Source organism: Camelus ferus, chromosome 4 (genome assembly GCF_009834535.1).
Source record: "Camelus ferus isolate YT-003-E chromosome 4, BCGSAC_Cfer_1.0, whole genome shotgun sequence".
NCBI lineage: Eukaryota > Metazoa > Chordata > Mammalia > Artiodactyla > Camelidae > Camelus > Camelus ferus.
Window position 1 is genome coordinate 62,468,095 of NC_045699.1, and position 22,370 is coordinate 62,490,464.

Genomic DNA, 22,370 nt, shown 5'->3' on the forward strand with positions numbered 1-22,370 from the left:
GCCTACCCTGAGTAGCTCCACTTTCGTACATTTTCTCTCCAGAGGAGTTCATTTGAACAGAGTTCAGATGCTGAAAAAATAGGCAGAAACCATTGAAAGGAGACAGTCCTTGCCATAGAGAACCAACAAACACGCATGGTACTGGATGTGAGGACTGCCATGTGAGCAAGGAGCCCGGTGTAGGTTTCACCAGGAAGTTGGGGAAGAATGGACAAAGAAGGCGAAGCCCAAATTGTGCAGGGGTCAAGGCCCAGCTGGGCCCCTTATCGGCTGTCAGGCACCAGGCAAGGCAGCACAGGTCTCTAAACCCCGCCCAAATGATGCAACACAACTGTCCGCTCCACCAGCCCCACTCACTGGCTCATTCATGCTCTGCGACCCCCGCCCCAGCCTCACCCAGGCCTTCCCTCTACCAGGAATGCATTTCTGCCGAGGGCCCCCTCACCCCCAGGCAAACAGCTACAGATCCTTCAAGTCTCAGCTCAAACCCACCCCTTCTGTGAAGCCTTCCCTCCCTTCTCCATCTCTTAGCACAGTTCCATTCTCTCTGCTCCTGAGGCATCTGGACCATCCTCCCATCTACGCATATCACGCTATACTTTAATTAACTCTTTGTCTGCCTTTCTATTATATTTCTCTACTAGATTCCTTCAGAGACTGTGTCTGAGTTGGCTCAGCCCCGGACTCTCAGTGCCCGGCACAGAGCCTGGCTCAGATATGACAAGAGTCAGAACCAGTGACAAGGGAAAGCCTCTCTGTTTGTGCCCCAGCAGTTCCCTGTGAAAAGTGACGGGAACAGCCTTCTAAACCAGCCTCCACCGCAGCCCCACGCCTGAACCACTCTCACCGCAGGGTCTGTCACTCTCAACGCATTCTGATCCCTGGAGGGATCCATTAGTTGGAAAGGAACAGAAAAGCACTTGCTTCAGAGGAGAGATGAGTGTTGCTCAAGGAAGAAATTTCCAGCTTTGCTGACTTGACTGGGAAACGGGCAAACCACATTTACTAGCTGGCAGTGTCTGTTAGATCCGAGCGGACGGGGCTTTGTCCCCTAAAGTCCTGAGCCAGCACCTGCCACACAGTTAGGAGCAGGAAAAGAGGAAGAGAAGGAATCTAAGATACTGAGCATTGACTTCTCTGTGCCAGGAACCACAGTAGGCATTTTCTCATGCGTTAAATTTTACTATCCATTTATTTAATCCTCAATTAGATATAGTCAACCACACTTAGGAGAGAAAACATTAGTTTAGAGAAATTAAGTAACTGGCTTAGAGGCTTAAACACCTGCTGAAGCTAAGATTCCAACTCAAGCCCAGCACTGTTTCCCACTGTCCCAAAGACACCCACTAAATTGCTAAGTTTTTAGGACCCAAGGCAGTGGCATCATCACCAGCAACAAAACAGCTACATTTATTGGTCATTTATGATGTGCCAGGTATGATGCTAAGTGCTGCATCTTGTCTCCTATGATCTTCACAGCTAACGTCTGTTTTTCCGAAATGAAATGGACAGCACGGTCTGCAGAGGTAAAGATGCTGGTTCCAGTCCAAGAGCAAGCAAAGGAGCCAGGAGTCAAATCCAGTCTGACCCCCCTATGCTCTGCATTCAGCCTCTCTTACGAGAAACTGGAATTTGCAAAGACAAAACTTCTTCCAACACAGGTCACTAAAACCACATCTTCTACAAGGAGACTGACTCATAATCTTGACACTTGACCTTAAAAAAGGGGGTGGGGGAAGCTCTGATCCTTGGTAAAAATCACACTACCTCAGGTCTGTTGTAATCTTAGCCCTAACCAACCAGCCGACAGCCTACAGAGACCGTCTCCAAACTCCATGTTTTGATTGCGGTTCGCCAAGAGATGCTCTGAATGCTGTCACAGTCTCATTTGGAGCCATCCATCAACAAACACACGTGAGAACCGAAGGGGTTCAGGCTGAACTATCCTGAAATTAAACCCACTCCTGTCAAAGCACACGGGATTAGCCAGCTGGGTGACGGGTACAACTTTAATTAGGTTTTTGGGCTTTAGCCAGCAAATGCATCCCCACAGAGCTAAGTGCCCAAGTACTGAAGCACACACTTGTCAGAGTAGCGGATGACAGGTCTTGAAACAGATGAGAGCCTTATGAGACAGTCCGGGGAATCGGCTAAACCAACGTCTAATAAACGGTGCTTATAAAGGAGAAGACAAACACGGTGACTCGCTCCTCTCCTCTCCTCTCCCCTCCCAGCCCGAGGAGCACACGGAGCGCCTGAACCAGAAAGAGCAAATCTGAACCAACGATGTACCTCTATCACCCTCCACCAAACACACACACACACACACACACACACACACACACACACACTCAAAGGAGCGCCCCAAGTCTCTGGAGCCAAACAAGGTATCAAAGCCAGAGATGTAAGGGCAAAGGTGGGAGAATCCAAACAGCAACCCCATTACAGACACAGAAGCTAGGACATTAGGGCCTTTTAAACATCACGGTAAGGACACGGACTTGAAATACTACGGGGTTTTGTTTGTTTTCTGCAAAGGCCTCCTGAATTTCTCTGAAGAGCTATGGGTCCCTCTGGCGGCAAGGAGGCGTAATACAACAAAGGGGATCTATCCGAGAGACCCTCACTTTCGGACCTTTTCATAAATCAGACTCCCAAGGTAAAAGCCAAAGCCTGGATTCACCAGAGCCTACCAACAGGGGCCTGCACCGCTGCAAGTGCTCGATAAATGTCCCTGGAATAAACAAATGAGCGAACTGCAAATGACAACACATGCTGAGTCGACTGGCACTAGGTCACTGCAATCACAGGCAATTAAAACAAACAAACAATGAACTGATTCTCCTGGCCAAACTTCCCCGCGAGTGTTCACGCACTGTCAGACACAGTGAATCCATATGCCTCGGGTCCAGGCTGCATTTTCAGACAGGCATTGCTTCCCTCCAAAATGCTTAAGAGCAGGCACAATGAAACAGCAATGTATGTGTTTGGCAGGAGCAAAGGATGGTTTGATCACATCCAAGAGAGACTGGCTTACCATCAGAAAGAATTCAGGGAATGCTACAAAACCCCGTCCTACTTGCTAGGGGACCATTGCAACAGCTCTGAGTTGGGGATCATCTCTGAACAGGGCTGCAGTATTTCCCGCTGATTTTGTAGTTCTTGTCCAAGAAATGAGAATAATGGGAAACAGCTAGACAAGAGTCCCTGGGACTGAAAACCTTCACACTTACAAGCTCACGACTTGCATGACATTGATCTGGCCCTGCGCAAAACCGCTTTTATTGAATGGGGTATTGTCGAAGGCTCAGTGTACTGCTCAGAGAACTCTATAAAAGCCCACTAGAGGCAATACCTCCCTCAGGCCTCAGTGTCAGCAAAAGCTGTCCTTTTATCTTAACGTGTTCATCCTACAGACTCTGGAGACCTGGTAACTGAATTTCCCTTTTTACTTCCACTGCTGGGAGCTACCAGCTGAATTTTAAGTTCCGCTCTTTAGTACCGTGACGGATATCACCGCACGCATTTCCACGTACTCATCTGGTTCCATTCCACTCGTTCCCCATATTTTTCCGTGACCCTAATGCCTTTAATCTTGTTTAATTTTATGACTTTCCATAAACCTCTGAAGATGTTTCTGAAGCACAGAAAGAAATAACTTACAAGTTTTAAAGCTTCAAATAACCAAAATACTTCAAAAACGGGGTGGTCTTGAGAACAGATTATCGTGGGTAGCTGAAAAGCTGAAATCATATCAATCTTCCTTTCTGCCAAAAGCACAGGATTCTTCACATAGATATTGATGGTTTGGCACAGCCTCAGCATAGTATCTCAGGCAAAGCCTGAAATTAAGAGTCCACAGACCTGGATCCACGGCACGTATGTATGTCACTTTTCTATGTGACCGTGATCTACGTTCTGAGCCTCCGATTAATCTATAAAATGGGGATAACATTTTCTACACTCAATCACAGGGCTGTGAGCACCAAGGGAAGGACAGGCCATCCTTTCATCAACTGTAAAGTACACCAAAGAGATACACACCTGAGAATCGTACCAGCTTTATTTCTGTCGCTCCAACAGCAGTTTTCATTACAAAAGAGGGTGTCAAAGATCCAGCTGAATGCGGACTGAGAACAAGATGAGTATTCTGAACACATTTTCTTACTAGTGTTTTTCAGGCCTACTTGTGGGATGCAGTGAAGTTCAAGCAAATGCTGATTATTCAAGAGTCCTGGCGGGGGAAGCTCTGAATATGCGCACAGATGGCCCAGAAACATATCTGAGCATTTCCAGCACACAGGAACAAGTTCTTTCTTTTCCCTCCATCCCTGATGTCGCAAAGCCTGACTCACGTGTCACGTGTCCTTTCTCAACTTGTCTCCAGGCTCTCCCCAATCAATCCACTGTCGAGACACCCATCAGACAAGTCTTTCTCAACTGTAACTGTAGATCTGCAGCCCACTGCCCATAGGTCAAGTCCACACTCCCAAACTCTGTATCCAAGGACCACCACAATTCAACTTCTCTCCAGGGTGAAGCCACCCTTCGCTACAGCCCCAAACTCTTCTTCCCCCAAACGCCGCACTCTCTCACATCTCTGTGCCTTGGCCTCCTCTTCCTTGCCGATTATCTAGTGATCTTCAACTCAAGCTTCAGAACCAGTTCAAAAGATCCTGCCCCCAGAGCCTTCTCTGATCCTGCCCTGTGCTCCCGTGATGCTCTGTTCCTCCCTCTGCCACGAACTGTCCCCAGGCCTAGTTGGAGGGCCTGCACAAAGCGTTCAAAGTGGCTGAAGGCACAAATGCAGTCCTTTCCTTTGCCAAGGCAGAAACAGAGGCCACCAAAAGGCCTGGGTTTTTGTTTGTTTCGATCCAAAAGCAACAGCAGTGGCAGCTGGCGAGCAGGAGGCTCTGGTTAATCAAAGAGCCTAGTTAACGGAGCGAGCTGAGCAGACACGCAAGGCCAGCGGATTATGCTCTACCCGCATGCATCCCAGCACCATAAGGCAAGCCCACCCCCAGCACGGCTCCCCAGACCCTGAACAAGCCAGTGCCCCCAAGATCGGGAGTAAAACATGCTTATGACACAGCCAAGTTCTTAGGCTACAATCCCAAGTTAAATAGAGATGCCGATGTGATGCAATGATATGTGTACAAAAATAAAAGCAGCCAGAGCCAGATCGTCTTGTGAGAAACACCCATGGCTTCATGGAGAAAAGCAGTGGTGACGAGGCGCCAGGAAGCTCTGAGTCACGGCATGCTCACCGGGGTAAGCCTTCTGTCACCACTGTTGTTTTGGTCCTTCCAGCGCCCGGAAACAAACAGCACTCTCTGGGTCCCTGCTCACCCCCCTCCCAACCCGTGGTTCTAGGGGAGCTGCCAGTGATGGTACACCAGCTCAGGCACGCACACTTCTGACAAAGAATGAGCATGTGATCCAAGCTGGGCCTCTTGGGGTCTCACCCCCCTGGCCACCCCAAGCAGGAGACAGCGAGGGTTGGTAGAGTGTGAGGTCCTCCTTCCTCTCCCATAATGAACTGGGGAGAGGTGGTCCCGGCAAGGCTGGCAGTGTGGGGGATCCAGCCACTGGGAACGGGACTGAGTGGACGTAAGAAAAAGAGGCCAGCTCTCTGAGAGACAGACTCGGTCCCAGCAGCATGCCAGGCACCCCTGTCCTTCCAGCAGTCTAGTGAACCAAGGCAAGACATTTCCCTCTTTGCCTAAGGTACTTCAAGTTGGGTTTCTGGCACTGGCCAAAAACCTCCTACTCACAGTACACTTCATCCAGCTCCCCCTTCACTGTCATCTGCCCCTTCCGTTCCTTGCCAAACACTCCTTGCCTCCTTATGAAAATGTACGTGTGTTATTCAGGAATAAACCTTCTTATCGAGAGGAGCCCCAAATTCTTTTAGATGCACCAAGGTTTTCATGAATAAGTGAACTATGAAACCAACAATGTCTGACAATAGAGGGACAAGTAAGTAAATTACAGGGTGTCCATTTGATGTACTGTTATGCAGCCATTTCAAATGCTTACCCAGAGTACCTTATGATGTAAAGAAGCAATTACATATTTTACATACCTATGTGTGTGTGTATCCCCGAAATCCAATTTCTATCGAATAAACATTTTTACAATGATAGTAAGGAATGGAGGAGACAACCTACTAAACTAAAAAACTAAAAAAAGAACTTAAACTTAAAAAAAAAATGTTATCCAACAGTGAAAGATCTAAGAATTGATTATGACCTGCCCTCCATAGAAGGGCCCTCTGGCCAGTCTCTTCCTCACCTCATCCATAAAGGCACACTGCTCAGACCTTACACCTCCATCCACCTCAATGGCCATCTCCCCCTAGGGAGTTCCCCTGACTACTCTGTCCCACAGGGATCTTTGGCACTGACTACATAAGGGGCATTACTTAGCTCTGAGTTTTAAACTGCTCTGCATTTTGTCATGGATAACATTTTCATCTCCCTTGAAAAAAAAATAAAACATTCAAAGGTTACATCACGTATTTCCATCTGCACCTAAACCAGACACATTAGGTGTTCAATAACAATGAATAAATATGGGAAACGGGTCTTTTAATAACATGCAATAAATTGGTATACTCCAATATTGCTGGCAGCAGCATAAATTGATCCAGCCCTTTGAACAAGTAATTTGGCAGCATGATTAACTAGTGTAAAATATTTGTACCATCTGACCCACTAATTTCACTCTTCAAAATCTATCCTTGGGATTCCAAGGGGAAAAAAAAGCCTCTGTACCCAAAGATGTTCACCGTGGCATTATTTAAACAGCCAAAACGTCCAAGAGAGAAGGAAGTTATTAAGTAAACCATGTGAAATCTATTCAGTGAAGAGCATGCACCTTTCAGCATGATCCCTCTGGCGCCTGCACAATGTGGGGAGATGGCCGTGATGAAGTAAATGATCAAAGAACACACAACAGTACGTGGCCTCTGATCAGACTGGGGCCCCAGCTGCACCAGCACTGAAGGGTGATACTGAAAAACAGTTACTCTATGAGGGTGGTGGAACTGACCGAAGGTGACATTTTCTTATATTCCTAAGTTTCCATTATTGCTCTCTTGATGTTCATTAAAATTTCTGTTAAAATATACAAACATCTGGGGGGAGGGTACAGCTCAGTGGCAGAGCATGTGCTTGGTGTGCACAAGGTCCTGGGTTCAATTCCCAGTGCCTCCATTAAAAATAAAATAATTAATTAACTTTTAAAAATATACAAACATTTGTATTTCAGTTCTCTCATCAGTGTCAGCATTAGGATTTCAAACTCTGGATCCTGATGTCCCGTCCCTGCCAGGAGCAGCCGCCAGAGAACTAACCTCTGGTACCTGCGGGCTCTCTGGAGCTCGCTAATGATGCTGACTGCCCCAGGCTCCCGTGCAGGGAATTCGCTTAACCTGAGTGTCAATGACCACTCAGACCCTATCCTACCCGACTGCACCAAGGCTTCGTGATGTGATTCTCAGGATGCTGAATACTTAAGTTTAAATATAACAGAAATTGTAAAAGATAAACTATCTTTTGTCTACCCAATTCAGAGAGAATTTTTCAAATAACTAATATCCAGTGCTAAATACAGTAGACTTAAAAAAAGACCACTCTCATGTAGGGAAATGTTGTATAATCTTTCTGGAGAACAATTTGGGTCTATCTATAAGAGTCTTAAAAATATTCATACTCTTTGACTCAGTAATTATACCTCTATCAGAAAATAATCAGTGGATAAATATTTATGTACAAGGATGTTTGTGTGTGTGTGTGTGTGTGTGAGAGAGAGAGAGAGAATAAAAGAACTGAAACATCAAATAGTTAAGACAGGTCATTTCTAGGTGATGAGACAATGAGTGAAATATTTTCTATTTTTTGGATTATTCTAAGTCTTCTGCGATGAATATCTCCCTAAAACCAGAAACAGCCCAGAGCCCAGCCCAGCAAGTGCACTGCGCACCCTGGGACCGGCGGCGGCACCACTCACGTGGACGGCGCGGTCTCCCTTGCTCCGCTCGCGGTGGGCTGCGTCCAGGTCCTTCTCCAGTCTCTCCCTCTCCCGCTGCAGGTCGCTCAGCTCCTGGGTGACTTTCTTCATGTTCCTACGCAGTCTGTGGTTCTCTGTACTCTTGGTGAGGTTTTCTGAGTGCAGCTCGGCCAAAAGGGCCGCCTTTTCTAACAGAGCAGCCTCATAATCTTCAGACCCCTAGAAGAAGAGGAGGGGAAGGCGGCTGAGCTGGTTTTCATAGCTCACTCAACAAGCCAAGAAATCTGTGCTCCTTGTTCACCTTGGTGGGGAGGGAGACATTCACGTAAACAACATTCAGGACCCAAAGCACAAATGATATGCAGGTTTGGGATAACACACGGTAATCTTTATGTTATGATGTTGATGTGAAGAGGGGAAAGGCCACAATTATTGTGTAAAAGAATGTTTTTTAAAAAACTAGAAAAAAAAGCACAAAATATTAACAGTAACTGTCTTTAGTAGGGTGGGAATATAGATGATTTTTTCCCTTTACTTCTCTGTGTTTTTCATTGTTGCAAGATTAGTGAGCATGTTATTTCTATAATAGTCCAAAAAAATATTTAATTAAGTTATTTTAAAAAGACAGAAAATACAGTATCATTTGAAAAGCAGAGATGGATTCAAGCCCTGGCAATGTTCATCTCTTTTAGAATGATTCAAACCCAGAGTCATCTGGAGAAGAAGCGGGCAGCCTGGTCACCAGCAGCCACCTCAAGAGACTATAAATTCAGCAGAGATGGAGGCCTACGTGGGTCAACAACATGTTTATTTCATTAATACACAGTTTACTAGGGAAAATACACATGTGATTATCAAACATATGAAAAAATGCTGTAACTCACCAATCAACAAGAGTCAATTAAAACAAGCTTTCGTTTAACAAGTGAGATTGTTTTAATGAGAATATCCAATACTGGTGAGCTTACTGTGAAATGGCACAACTAACGTTCACGTTTCAAGAACTGATCAAGCACCTTAGAAACCTGGAAATACGCTGTACATCGTACACTGAAAAAACCCGCTGTGGACAGACCATACACGTCAAGTACATGTGTATTGTATGAAGACGTTCACAATCATCCCAATAATTCCATTCCCAGGACTCAATCTCAGGAGAAGAATCCAAAATATAAGGGGGAAAAAGCCTTATACGCGAAGTCATTCATCACAGAATTAACTTAGAACAGTAAAAAATTAAGAAACAACCTAAATGTGCAAGAATATGAAAACGAATAAAGTATGGCAAAGCCACAGAATAAAATCTTAAAATAATTTTCACAAAGAGCTGAGGGAACATTTCTAAGTCACAATGTTACAGTAAAAAATAGAAAATCAAACTGTAAATGATCTAAAAAATAAAAGCTATGTTTAGGGGAAAGCCTAGAAGGAAAAAATACCAAAATGATTATAGTGGCTGGGTGATTTCCTCATTTCCCTTTTTTTTCCTTCTTTCTAGTCTTCTGGGGGGAAAAAATGAAGCATATATATAATACTTAGAATCAGGAGAAAATAAACTTTTTAAAAAATATGTCCTTTGAATGAGCTTGAGGACAAGATTAAAAACTTAACAGCAAGGGATGCCTGAGCTGTCAAGGTCACAACTCAGGCTGTGGAGTGAAAGAATTGGCCCCAGCTTCCGGGCCTTTCCAGAAACCCATCCCTGCCCCCATCGACAGTTACGTCTTAGTCGTTCAGCAGAGCTGGGCCACAGCCACAGCTGACCAGGAGGTGGCCACCTCTCTGCTCCTGGGGCCCCGCAGCCCAGCCATCTGGTCCCGTGTTTCCCCAACTATTACTCAGGTCACAGCAACGGAGACTGAGGGAGAACACCACTCAATTCCAAAGTTTTATAGACACTTCTGTCTTCGTTTCCTTTAAAATTAAAATAAATAAAAAGAAATGGGAAACCTAGGTCACAGGCCAAAAAAAAAAAAAAAAGTATCTGGGCAGTGCTTATTTAAATAAACTCAAAAAAGAAAAGGAGATAAACAACGATTTGGGGAAATGCTCACCTTGAACAATTTTCATAGTTCCCTTTATTAAGCACTGATTATATATGAGCTAACCAGGCGCTTTTACACCATTACCTCTCTATTTCTCACACCAGCCCTACAAAGCACACGTTATTATCCCTCTGAAAGTAACTGAGGCTCAGACCTGTTAAATGACTAGTGATTAAATCTGGGATTCAACCGACCCCAGAACCTGTGTTCTTTGCACAGCACTGTTCTGCCTTGCCCATTCCAGGGAAGATTTCAATTAACATCAATAAACTACCAAAAATTAAAACTGTAATACAGAAGACTATTCAAGGGGGGAAGGCAAGAGACAGGAACACCAGTTAGGAGCTTGTTAAACATAGGACAGCCATGGTTGTTATTAAAATAATAGTTATTATAAAGTGATGAAGGTTCTGCAGGATTATCACATAAATAAGGATGACTAAGCCTCTTTAAAAGTCTAAACGCAAAGAATTCAAATTCATCCATTCAATTCACTTCATAAAAATACTTCCCGTGTTAAATTTTCCTTAAATGGCTTTTCGAAAAACTTCTTTGGAGGGTCTTTTACCTCTTTCTGCACAACACCCTGCATTTTGAATTCTACTTCATCAGTCCAGTGCTAACAACCAGGCGGCAAATATTTGGCCCAATTAGACACGGTCATAAACTAAAACCCAAATAAAATATTAAACAAATCGTTCTTCCCCACAGTGTAGAAACATGTTGAGTTTAATAAAAAAAAGAGAGACAGCCCAGAGTTCAAAGACCAGTTCTAGCTGTGTAACTTGGGAAAGGTCACCTTCTTCGAGGCTCAGCTTCCTTATCTGTGAAAGGGATGATCTTTATTTCACAGGGTCATTGTGAAGATTAAATATGGCACATAAAGTACTGTCTCAGGAGGTGCAGGATAAAGAAATCTAGGCCCCCTTTTCCGTCACTGGCTCTATTATCTTTCATTCCCAATCAAGTGATAACATGGAGTGTTTCCCCAAACCAAAAATTACATGTATAACACCATCAACTGAGAATTTGAAAAACAGACCAAAGTAAATACTGTATTTTTACGCCAGAAGATTACACCACCCAACTTAAGGATGAGTTAACATTTATTGAGTTACTTACTAGCTGTGCCCAGATACACTTTCTTGCTTAATCCTTGTAAGGATTCTGTGACATAAGTGTGACTATCTGAATTCTACAATGTACAAGCAGGCTGGGAGAGCTCAAACATCTTGCCCGAGGTTACACAAGTTAGTGAAGCAGAGTCAGGATTCAAAGCCATGCCCCCTGCCATGTTCCTCCCAGTAAAAATAATATGATACACACATACAATGGACTATACGTAGCTGTAAAAGACTGAAAAAAAAAAAAAGCACACAGACACAGACACACAGACACACACACACAAACATGCATGTCAAACTGCTGTAATCTGAATAAGGTCAATGGACTGCATCAATGTCCTGGTTCTAATACTGACCTACAGTCATGCAAGATGCTAACTTTGGGAGAACCAGGTAAAGAGTATACAGACATCCACTGCCTGTGAATCGACAATTATCTTAAAATGATTTTTTTTTAAGTTTAGATATATATATATATATATATATATACTGCCATGCCAAGAATGTTAGGTTTAAAAAAAGGTTACAGAACAAAATACGTATTATGATCCTATTTAATTTTTCAAAGGTTATATGTTTGTGTGTGTGTGTGTGTGTGTGTGTATGTGTGTGTGTGTGTGTGTATATATATGCATTGAAAGAGTCAAGGTGTTTACAGAGAACAACTTTACATGTCAGTTTATTGGTGACTTTTATCACCATTTTTACCCATTTTAAATATTCTATAAATTTCCTACAATGTGCAATTTTACTTTTACAGGCAGGTAGGGGCGGGAAAAGAAATAATGTTACTTCTACGCTGTAACCTTCCCGGAGTCACACCTGTGACTGGAATTCCCATCCTGCACTGCGGCCACGGCCCTGAGAGTCTGAAATCCACTTGCGCTGCTTCCCTGTCAAGCTTGATGCCAGCCTGGTGAGCCCTGGCTCTTCTACTCAGGCTGCAAACGTTCAAATCATGTGACATCCCCAAAAGGTCCCAGGACGTGGAAGACAGTGCATTCTCAAGTGCCCGTGCAACCTTCAAACTACACACACTTCTTAATGAATTAGCCAATACAAGCAAATGGTGTGTATTTACTCACACGCATAATCAGACTGGAGAGAAGAACACAGACTCTGGAGTCAGACTTGAGTTCCAGTTCTGGCAACCTGTCAAACAGGGAAGCACTCTACCTTCGTGGGTAAGGAGTAAACGAGTGCTCTCTGAACAGTGAATATGGCATGTGGACCTGTGGAATTTCAACCATCCCTGGTCTCCATACACTGCAAGATGAGAAACCCAGCCAACAGCGTAAATTACAAGGCCTCAGAAACCACTCTGCACAGGGAACTATATTCAACATCTTGTGGTAACCTTTAATGAAAAAGAATATGAAAATTAACTATATGTACGTATATGCATGACTGGGACATTGTGCTGTACACCAGAAATTGAACATTGTAACTGACTATAATTCAATTTTTTAGAAAAATGAATTGAGAAAAAAAATACTGTGAAAGCCTTTCAACCAGGAATGAGGGTTATGAAATTAATAAATGTACATAGTAAGTCTAGGTAACATTTAAATGTGTAAGACTCCTTTATTTCCTTCAAGGCTCAACATGAAAAATATCACACTTGTAAAGATATCTGGCCCCTCTGCTTATCTATTGCCAACATATATTTTTTTCTCAAGAAATGGGAAATATGAATGGTTTTCCTAAGAATTCAATTTTTAAGGCTTATTATTTTCTAAGCAAGGGGGGGTGGAAAAAAACTCAGGGTAAAGTGTAATCTCAGCTCCACTTCATCAGCCACTGTCTAAACAGTGGAGGAAGGAAAGTCTGAGAATCCAGAACACAAGATTTGTCTATGTTTCATGGGCACCATGATTTACACCAAATTACTTCGATTACTCTTATTGGGAACCGAAGCTCTGCAAAAGATAAGGCCGGGGATATGAATCTTAGAAACCAAACAGTCTTCAATTCGATTTAACTCCTAACCTCTGCTTAATAACGAAAAACAACAGGGGTGGAGGAGGTGGGAGGGAGGAGCTTTAAGGCAGTACGGACATAATCAGATGACGGAGCTTCCTTGATTCATTAGTTATCAGTAACAGGTATACACTGTATAGGGACACTAGAAACGTGGGAAGGAAATGTTAGAATAATTAAAAACACTTAACTAAAATTAGCAAGAGAGAGGGGAGATAGGAGGGGATGACCAGCAGGAGTCCTTGCAGGACAACTGCGGAGGGGGGAAAAAGAGAAAAGGCGGGGCATCTAACCCAGGCCTAGAATAGAAAGTGGAGGGGGCAGAGTATGTGCAGCCAGGCGAGGCAAGGTAGGGGGCGATGGGGAAAAGCACAGGCCTGGGAGTGAGACTGAGTCTGGGGTCAAATCTGTGCTCCTCACTCACCACTTCTGTGACCCTAAGCAAGAGACTTGAATCTCTGAACCCAGACTTCCTCACAGTAAACAAGGATATTCACAGTGCCTACTTCGTGGAGCTGTTGCATGATTCACTGGGCTGATCCACAGAGAGCACTCAGCACAGGGCTCGGCACATGGTCTGTGTTCCATAAATGCCAGCCGTGATTATTAGCAATAATTTACATTTCAATCCGGGCCCTGCCATTTGCAAGCTGTGTGACAGTGAAGAAACTGCACACCCTTGCTGAACTTCAAAACCCCTACAAGTACAAAGGGGATGAAAATGACCTTCCCCACAGGACTGAGGATTAAATGAGCTAATCCACGCAGTTTACAGTCTACTCTTGGCACAGCGGAAGCTCAGCACTCCTCACCGTGGGCATAGCTGTCGTCATTGTCACTGTCATGGTGAGGACGGGGCCAGAGAAGCCCCCAAAGCTGCTGGAGAAGCTCCTTTAATTAGACGGAGCAAATTCTATTACTCGAGACCACGCAGAGCTCTCCTTGGATCCTTTCAGCGGCGAAGTCCTGACCTCACCAGGAGTAAGAATCAAAGAGAGAGTCACTTCGACCAAAGCAAACGCTTACCTGGACCTTCTGGGTCTGTGCTTTCTGGGGGGCCTCTCTGGCTTTAGCAGCGGCAGCACTGAGCTCTTTGATTTCGGAGTTAAGTTCTTCAATCTGGGTGAAAATAAGGAACAGCAGCCAGGAATGCACCCGGGCTCTCGGCGCACAGCCCAAATGCTGTTCCTGCTGCACTGGGTGGTGCTTATAACCCAGGGCTTTGTAGTCAGAAAAGGGGGATTTCAAGTTTGGCTGTTTAGGAGCTGGATGACCTCAGGCCAGGCACTGAATCTCTTTGAGACTTAATTCCCTCAACTATAAGACGAGGACGTGACCACTCACCCAACTACAGGATTGTATGGCGTGTCCCGGCCCTAAAATGTCATCCCAGCTCACACTAACTGTTACGATGATTGTCCATAGGGATGACCCACCCAACCACCTAGCCTGGCTATTCCCAGAACTCCTCATCCTCCAGTGACCTTCTCCTCCAGCCCAGAGTCGGCCAGGAACCCCTCTGGCCACACTCTGCAGGGTTGTCCCACCACCGATGCGCTACATACCAGAGGTCTCCGACTTCAGCTGGGCCACGAACTCCCAGCACATGACACAAATCACGCCCATTGTTATGAACCGAGTTTCTGCTGCAGCCAACAGTGTTGGTTTCTCCAACCCCTGTCTCCTCTGGCTTCCTCAAGCCCACAGACTCCTGGCTGGCGTCCACTCCTGCAGCTACCCCTCCCCGTCCCCTTTGAGCCTCCCCTCCCTATTCCTGCCTTGGTGCTGTCCCCTGCCGTCCCATCCTCACCCTCTTCTTTCCCACCCCATGCTCTCCTCGGATAAGGAGACCAACTCTCAGAATTTTCACTCGCATCTGTACAGGACTGACTCTCAGATCTACCCCCTCAAGCTGGAGTCCTCTCCAAGCTGTAGACTTGCTTATCTGTCTGCCTCCTGGACATCTCACCTGAGCAGTCCCTGGGCTCCTAAAAGTCGGTACTTTCTAAACAGACTCATCACCTTCATCACCAGTCCCACCCCTCCACCGTACTCCATTCTCTCTGCTGTTGTCTGAGTTGGTGGCCCCCTCGTGTCCCAGTCATGCCAGTCAGAAGTCACCCTTGACTGCTCCCTCTCTCCAGGCCTACATCTAACCACCAAATTTCCCCAGATTTACTTCTCATTTTCAGTTATTCCAACTTCACTTCTTGAATAAGCCCTACACCTCCATTCTGGCTTCTCTGAACTAGAGGGCTTTCAGCTCAGCTACTGGCCTCCCCGCCGCCGTTCCCTCTCTCCCCCCACCCATTTCCCGGATTCAGCCACAGGCCTCTCTCCCGGCAGATGTGATAACGCCCCTCCTGCTTAAGAGGCTGCACGGCACAGCACGGCAGGCACAGAGCAGCTGGGCATGCTGCGCTCCCCAGCACCGGGGCCCCGTGCCACCCGCCAGCTGCTTCCCCCGCCTCACTTAGCTTCTGCACTGGATGCTCTGACAAGCTCTAACTGTTTTGTTTCCACAAACACACATGGGGCTCTTTCCTAACTTAGTACCGTGACCAGTGTCCTCCCCTGTGCACGAAATGGCCTCCTAGTCTCTGCCTCCCTCCCCAGCTAACTCCTAGTCATCCTTTAAGATTCAGCTCAGCTTCTCCTCAAAGAAGCACTCCCCTCCCTCATCCACAACCTAACCTGGACCAGGCTCCCTCCCCTCCGTGTCCACAGCCCCCTGCACTTCCCTCAGTTACAGCACCTCCACTGTCCCCTCTCCCCACCAGGCCTGTAAGCAGAGCTGCGCTTTCCTCTCCGCATCCTTCCTCTCCGCATCCGTGCCTGGCAGTTACTGAGACAAAACAGATCGCTACTCACAAAAGGAAAACCACAAGGAACCATCAGCCACCACCTTGGATCCAAAGGCAACAAGCCAGGTGGCAGAAGTCAAGGGTGACTTCTGGCTGGCATGACTAGGGACAGGAGGGTGCCACCGACTCAGACAAAAGTAGAGAAAACGGAGTATAACGGTGAGATGGGGCTGGCGATGGAGGTGATGAGTCTGTTTCCAGAGTACTGACTCTGAGGAGTGGGTGGACCATTCAGGTGAGATGTCACAGTCTTGGCCCTGCCTCCCCAAACTCCATCATCTCAGTGTTCTGTTGTCTTTCAAAAGACTAGACCCTCATTGTCCAATATGGCAGCCACTAGCCACCTCTGAGCACTTGAAACGTGGTCTGTCTGACCTGAGATGTGCTGTAAGCGTATCTGGACTTCCAGGACAAAAGTCAGATTTTAAAAATGTTAAATCCCTCATTATTATTTTTGTATATTGGCTGAAATAATAACATTTGGCATATATTCATTATTGAAGTTAATTTCACCTGTTTCTTTTTATTTCTTTTAATGTGGCTACTAGAGATTTTGAAATTACAAGAGTAACTCACATCCCATTCACACTGGACAGCGCTGGGTTAGATACCCCAAAGGGACTTCTAACTGACTGCAGGGCCCTCTCCCCACTGCTGGCCTCATCTCGGCTCCCTTATAAACTCTTCACCTAAAGCTAAAAATTCAGGGTAGGACAGGCCAGTCACAGAAGCTAATAAAGAAAAATCTCACTTCAGCTGTATCAGACATACCTCTTTTTCCTTTGACTTTAATGCCATGGTTAGACCCTGAATGGCTTTATCCCTCTTTAAACTATTTTTCTTTTCTGTAGCAATTTCTCTTTCCTTCTCTCTCAGGTCCTCCTGAAGTGCCTAAATTAGATTAGAAAAAAGATTCACTAAGTTGATGCGTTCTAACCAAAATGCACTGTAAATATATCTTTAAGAGCACACTCAAAAGCGGTTATTCTATCTTCTTCCTGTCAACCTGTGATTAATGTTTCCAAGCAGAGCTGAACGCAGCAGCGTCGGCTCCGAGTTACTGTGTTACCGCTCACGGCAACAGGGCTGGGTGCAGGAAGGGGCTCAGATCAGTTAAGAAGATGACAGCTATTCCTATGGGAAGGACTCCAATGCCTTCTGGAATTTGAATACAGTCACATCAGAGCCTTTGAAACCGTACCAGGTTATTTGGGGGAAATAACAGATCATTAATTTCATTCCTTAATGCTACAAAAGCTAGCAGAGAATTCTGTTTGATGGAGACTGAATATATATGTTCATAGTCTGAGTTCATTTCTAAAGATAATCACCGCTGCTTCCCCCCTGGGCTGTTGTGAGGATCAAATGAGATAATGGACGTGGAAGTGCTTTCTAAGCTGGCAGGCGCCACACAAATGCCAGCTGCTGTGACCAGGGGACCCTGGAGCAGTGGCTTTGCAATCAGACTGGCAGGTCTGCATCCTTGCTACACCTCTTCCGAGCTACGTGACCTTGGGTACAGGACCTCACCTCCCTGAGCCTCACGCGTTACATCTGCAAAATGGGAATGCCTACTTCTCAGAGCTATCGCAAAGATTCAGAAACCCCTTCCAATGTGCCTAGAGCTTGACTGACAGGCAGGAGCACACAATGAGTGACAGCCATTGTCATACGGACTCACACGGAACCATCTAGTGCACTCAGAAGAAAGCAAGAGGCAAGGATAAATCCTCAACCCATTTTTAAAAATTGTATCAACATACCTGGATCCTCTCCTCAAAGCGATTTCTCTCCTTCTGGCGCTCCATTCGTGCAGCCTAAGAAAAGGTATTCATTGGTGCCCAGAAGGGACCCACAATCCAGTAGCTCCCCCAGGACAATCAGAATGGGCACTTCATTTACTTTCGGCTCCCCGCAGATGAGGAACTCATGGAAGCCAGCGTCCACCCCTCCTGTCTCACCTAGAGTCCCGCCCCAGTGGGGGACAACGTAAAGACGAGCAACCCACCCTGCCTGACCACCGACCCCGCAGAGTGAGCCAAGAAGCTGGGACCGTGCCAGGGGCCTACGAAAGCCGGGGGCCCGGGGAGCCAGGAGGGGATCAGGAGGGGCAGATGAGGGCTGATTACAGGTGGCGGGAGGGTACAGCTCAGCGGTAGAGCGCATGCCTCGCATGTATGAGGTCCTGGGCTCCATCCCCAGTACCCTGATTAAAATAAACAAACAAACAAACCTAATTACCTCTCCCCCTCGCCAAAAAAAAAAAACTAACTGGTGAGGCCAGAGGGTTCATGGCTATGGTCGGGACAGAGCAGACCCTGCTCTGTGAAGAGATCAAGACTTGCCAGAAGCATCGGAAGTCCCCTGGCGTGAACCAACCACATGCCACAGCCACCCGGCTTCCAGTCAGAACCGGAAGGCCTCCCCGAGGCCCACCCGCACCCCCAGGCCTGCCCACCCTCTTCAAGACAGCCTGCCGTGAAGGCCGCCTCGTGTGGGGCTGGGGTCCAGGGAGGCCTTGGGGGCTGGTACTAGCGTCCCAGCTCCTGAAGCCTAAGAAAATACGACGACTCCTCTGAGTGCGTTTCTATACTTACAAGGGGACCGTGATCTCTGCCCCGCAAGGTGGCCAGGATTAACTGAGGAGCACGCTGACCCCCTTCAAGTGCTGTCAGGCCCAATGTAAGTTACTTCCCTTCCCCCCCGCCATCCCCCGACACTCGTCTCTGAAGTTTCAGACCAAACTTGGCCTCAGGCCTGTCTCTAACTACAGAGGCCAGACATGTACGGCCCACAATTTCATCCTAAAAAAAACCCGATGGATGAAAATAAAGTCCCCAGGCAACAACAAATTAACACATGGTAAAACAGAGGCAGGCAGGTGTGGACTGTTTTTTTTAACCAACTCTGTATGAACACAAGGCTGGAAGGAAAAAAGAGGCCAGGGCCCCCGACAAAGGAAGTTTCTGGTAATTCCTCAGCTGACAGGGAGCTAATATACAGAAAGGCCGTTCCGTTTCCCACAGAGGACTCTGGTCGCTAATTAAAGTCCCCTCTCCATGTCCCGGCGCCTCACCTCAGCCTCTCTCTCCCCGTCTCCCCTCAGAGTGGCAGAGAGTCCTCGGGGCTCTCCAGATGACACGTTTTCATCAGGAGATGCCATCTGAGATTTCTCCTCTTTAAGGCACTGAATTAAAGCTTCTTTGCTCTTCAAAGACAGCTTCAACTCCTCAATCAGTCTAAAAGAGAACAAAATTTAAATATTAATTCTAAGCTGTTCTCTTAGCTCAGTGGAGCAGGAGGAGGTGGGAAATGGGGCCAGACACCTTCAAAGTAGACGTGTCCAACGACTGAACACAAACGGAATAGCACTTTGCAGGTGGGAGATTAAGGGACAGAATTCGAGTGGCATTACCAATCCCCTCACCTCCAGCCCTGCCAGAGGTCAATCCAACCTCTGAGCCACCAGACTGTGGTCTGACTGAGTCACACCCCTGCTCAAAGCTCAAAGACTTTCATCGCCCCCACCATCTACAGAAGAGGGTTACTAATTTTTTTTTTCCTGGCCAAGAAATCTCTCCCAAAGAAATCTGGCAGTGAGACCAAACACAACCAATAAAGCAGAACTGTTCCAGTGAGTGCAAAAAAACCCAAGAACACCTCTCCCAGGCCTCTCAGGGCAAGGTCTAAAGCAGACAGATTTTCAAGATAAAGGCCAAACTCCTCGGCAAGGTGTTCCAGGCCCCAGCCTTCAGGGCCTAGCAGATCAGAGGCCATGCTGACCAGTTTCATCTCTCACAGGAGACCATCGCCCTCTCTGTCACCACTCAGAGCCTCCCTCCCAGGCCTCTCCGGAAGCCCGGCTGTTGTGTGTCTCTGGACCACGCCCACACCCTCTCCCCGAATGCCCCCCGCAGCCCTACTCCCACCACCGCCTGACAATCACCCATTCATCCTGTCAGGCTTAGTAAGGCGTTACCTCCCCTCAAGGAAGTTTGCCCACCCACACCCCAAGAGGCCCCCTCAGGTAAAGCTGGACACATCTTTCTCCAGTCCACCCAATGACCCCACATCAACTGTTCCTGACCACAGCCAAGTTACTTAACCTCTCGAGGCCTGCATATCCTCAGCTGTAAAATGGGGGTTACCTGCTTATGTGGAATGGAGAGAAGCTCCAGGCTCATGACAGAACCAGCAAATGACAGTGGCTATAATTACTACTTTTTCTTAACATTCAACAATTAACATTTTGTCAGAGGATTCTAGAACAGTCTTTCCAGCTAAGGCTAGAAAGCTACTCAGTATGGGAGAAAGAGCAAAGGCTTGAGAGAGCGTCCCAAGGCGAAGGTGAGGAGTGAGCTGAGAGCAGTTAAAGCACCTAGCAATACGCATTTGAATATCTGATTATCTGCGTCCACCCAAAATTCCTATGTTGAAATCCTAAGCCCCAAAGGCGATGGGATTAGGAGGTGGGGCCTGTGGGAGGAAGTAAGGTCCTGGAGGTGGAACTCTCAGGAACGGGAGCAGTGAAGCTCCAGAAAGACCCCTCACCCCTTCCACTATGCGGGGACACAATGGAAAGTCCACGACCTAGAAGGCACTCGCCCTATCGTGTCCGCACCCTCATCTTGGACTTCACGCCTCCAGAACTGTAAGAAATAAGTTTCCGTTGTTTGTAACCTACCCAATCTGTGGTATTTTGTATTATGTTACCCAAACAGACTGAGACAATGGGGTACTCAGCGAACCAAGTAGCACCAGTACAATGCCCCCCAAAACCTGGAAAGAGGAGCAAGACTGCCCTCTGGGGGTTCAACTCAGAAACCATCACAAACAATTCAAGAGAGATGAAGTCACCCAACTGTACACTTAGCACAATGTGTTGTGTTGCATGTAACTTACACTTCGATAATACTGATTTGCTGTAGCTCCCTTAGAGCAAGTTCCAGAAAGGGATGAAACTGAGCAGGGCAGGCCCGTGGGGACAAGCCGGAGCACCGGCCCACCTCAGGGAGAACCTCAACCCCGCCAGGCCAAGGCCCAGTCCGGCCACGCCTTTCAGGTTTTCCAGAGAAGCTGGAAATCTAGACTTTCACATTAAATTAGATTTTTTTTTTTGTATTAGCAACAAATTCACACTTTAAAAAGCACCATGCAAGCCAAACAAAACCCATATGTTGGCCGTATGGCCCTTCAGGGCTCCTCAATGCCGACTGCCTTAAAGATGCAGGCTAGCTGTGAGGCCGGGCTGAAGGGAAGCAAGCAGCAGCGAAAGCACGTACCTTTGCAAAGGGTGGTGAGCGCCCAGGAGGACACGGGCAGTGTCCGTCCCAGCGAGGGCCCTGCCCGGCGACAGTCGGTCCTGGCCCCATCTCACCAGGGCACGTCCAAGCCTGTTCCAATTCTGCAACTCACCTGCTGCCCTCGATTTCGCTTCCTGGGAAAGTCTGCCGTCAGGGAGGGAGCACACTGATCTAGTCCCAGGAGAGGCCCGCCAGCACAGGACCACAGCCGAGCCGGCAGAAATCCAGAGGTGGCATCTGGCTGAGTCTCTGCAAGTGGGGCTGGGGCACCTCTAACCCCGAGAGCCAGCCGCATCTGCGGGACTGACGCATCAGTCTGCTTTGCCCGCCCAGCCGGACCCAGAGGACACCCGACCTGACCACTCACATCCATGGAGACCCTACCGACTGGGTAAGCACTCAAAAAGCATTAACCCTTCCCAAAAAGGCTTCCCTCTTCCAAAAGATGAGAAGCCAAGCTTCTTCAGCATGTGCTAACAGGGACAATGATGACTGTGAAATGTGCCTGGCCCCATCCATGTGGACCTTTGCGTGTGTCTCACCCCAACTCCCAGCGCTCTTCTTCTGATAAGCCTTCCCTGTCCCACACCCAAGCACAGCTATCAGTCCCGTGGTCTTGTCACAGCCCAGAACCCTGACCCCAATCACGACTTAAACACCTGTCCCCTCCCCCGCTCCAGGAGCTCCATGGAAGGAAGACAGTGGTCAGCCCTGCCTTCCTGGCACCCAGCCCAAGGCTGTGCTCAGGAGTTGGCCAACAACAAATCTGCATCTCCTTTTTTTTTTTTTTTTTTTCAAAATTACTGTAATTTATTACTGTATCTCTGCCTTCCTAGTATAGCTATAATATTAAAAAAAATATGGAACGTTTCACGAGTTTGCGTGTTATCCTTGTGCACGGGCGATGCTAATCTTCTATCATTCCAATTTTAGTACATGTGCTGCCTGGAGCGAGCACTGCATCTCCTTGAATTCTGACCTTACTCCACATGCCCAAGCGTCTCCTGGACTCTCCTCTCAGATGCCAACAATCCTTCAACC

The 22,370-nt window shown here is 47.0% G+C and overlaps 1 protein-coding gene and 2 non-coding genes across 9 annotated transcripts in view; 1 reads left to right on the forward strand and 2 right to left on the reverse strand.

Moving 5' to 3' along the window:
* Positions 1-22,370, reverse strand: part of CDK5RAP2 (CDK5 regulatory subunit associated protein 2) — a 167,414-nt gene that overhangs the window by 103,336 nt on the left and 41,708 nt on the right. For 4 of the 7 annotated variants that reach the window (XM_032478313.1, XM_032478309.1, XM_032478308.1 and 1 more), the window contains exons 8-12: positions 19,103-19,265; positions 17,790-17,843; positions 16,798-16,917; positions 14,189-14,281; positions 7,987-8,232 (exon numbers count right to left, since the gene is read on the reverse strand). In XM_032478313.1, coding sequence (XP_032334204.1) covers positions 7,987-8,232; positions 14,189-14,281; positions 16,798-16,917; positions 17,790-17,843; positions 19,103-19,265 — 676 coding nt within the window. The remainder of the gene's footprint in view (positions 1-7,986; positions 8,233-14,188; positions 14,282-16,797; positions 16,918-17,789; positions 17,844-19,102; positions 19,266-22,370) is intronic. The other 3 variants (XM_032478314.1, XM_032478311.1, XM_032478310.1) reach the window with 1 other exon arrangement.
* TRNAT-GGU lies at positions 7,146-7,217 on the forward strand. Its single transcript has one exon. It is a non-coding gene; the product is annotated as a tRNA-Thr (tRNA).
* On the reverse strand, positions 22,184-22,287 carry LOC116663428. The gene has a single exon (XR_004319682.1). It is a non-coding gene; the product is annotated as a U6 spliceosomal RNA (small nuclear RNA).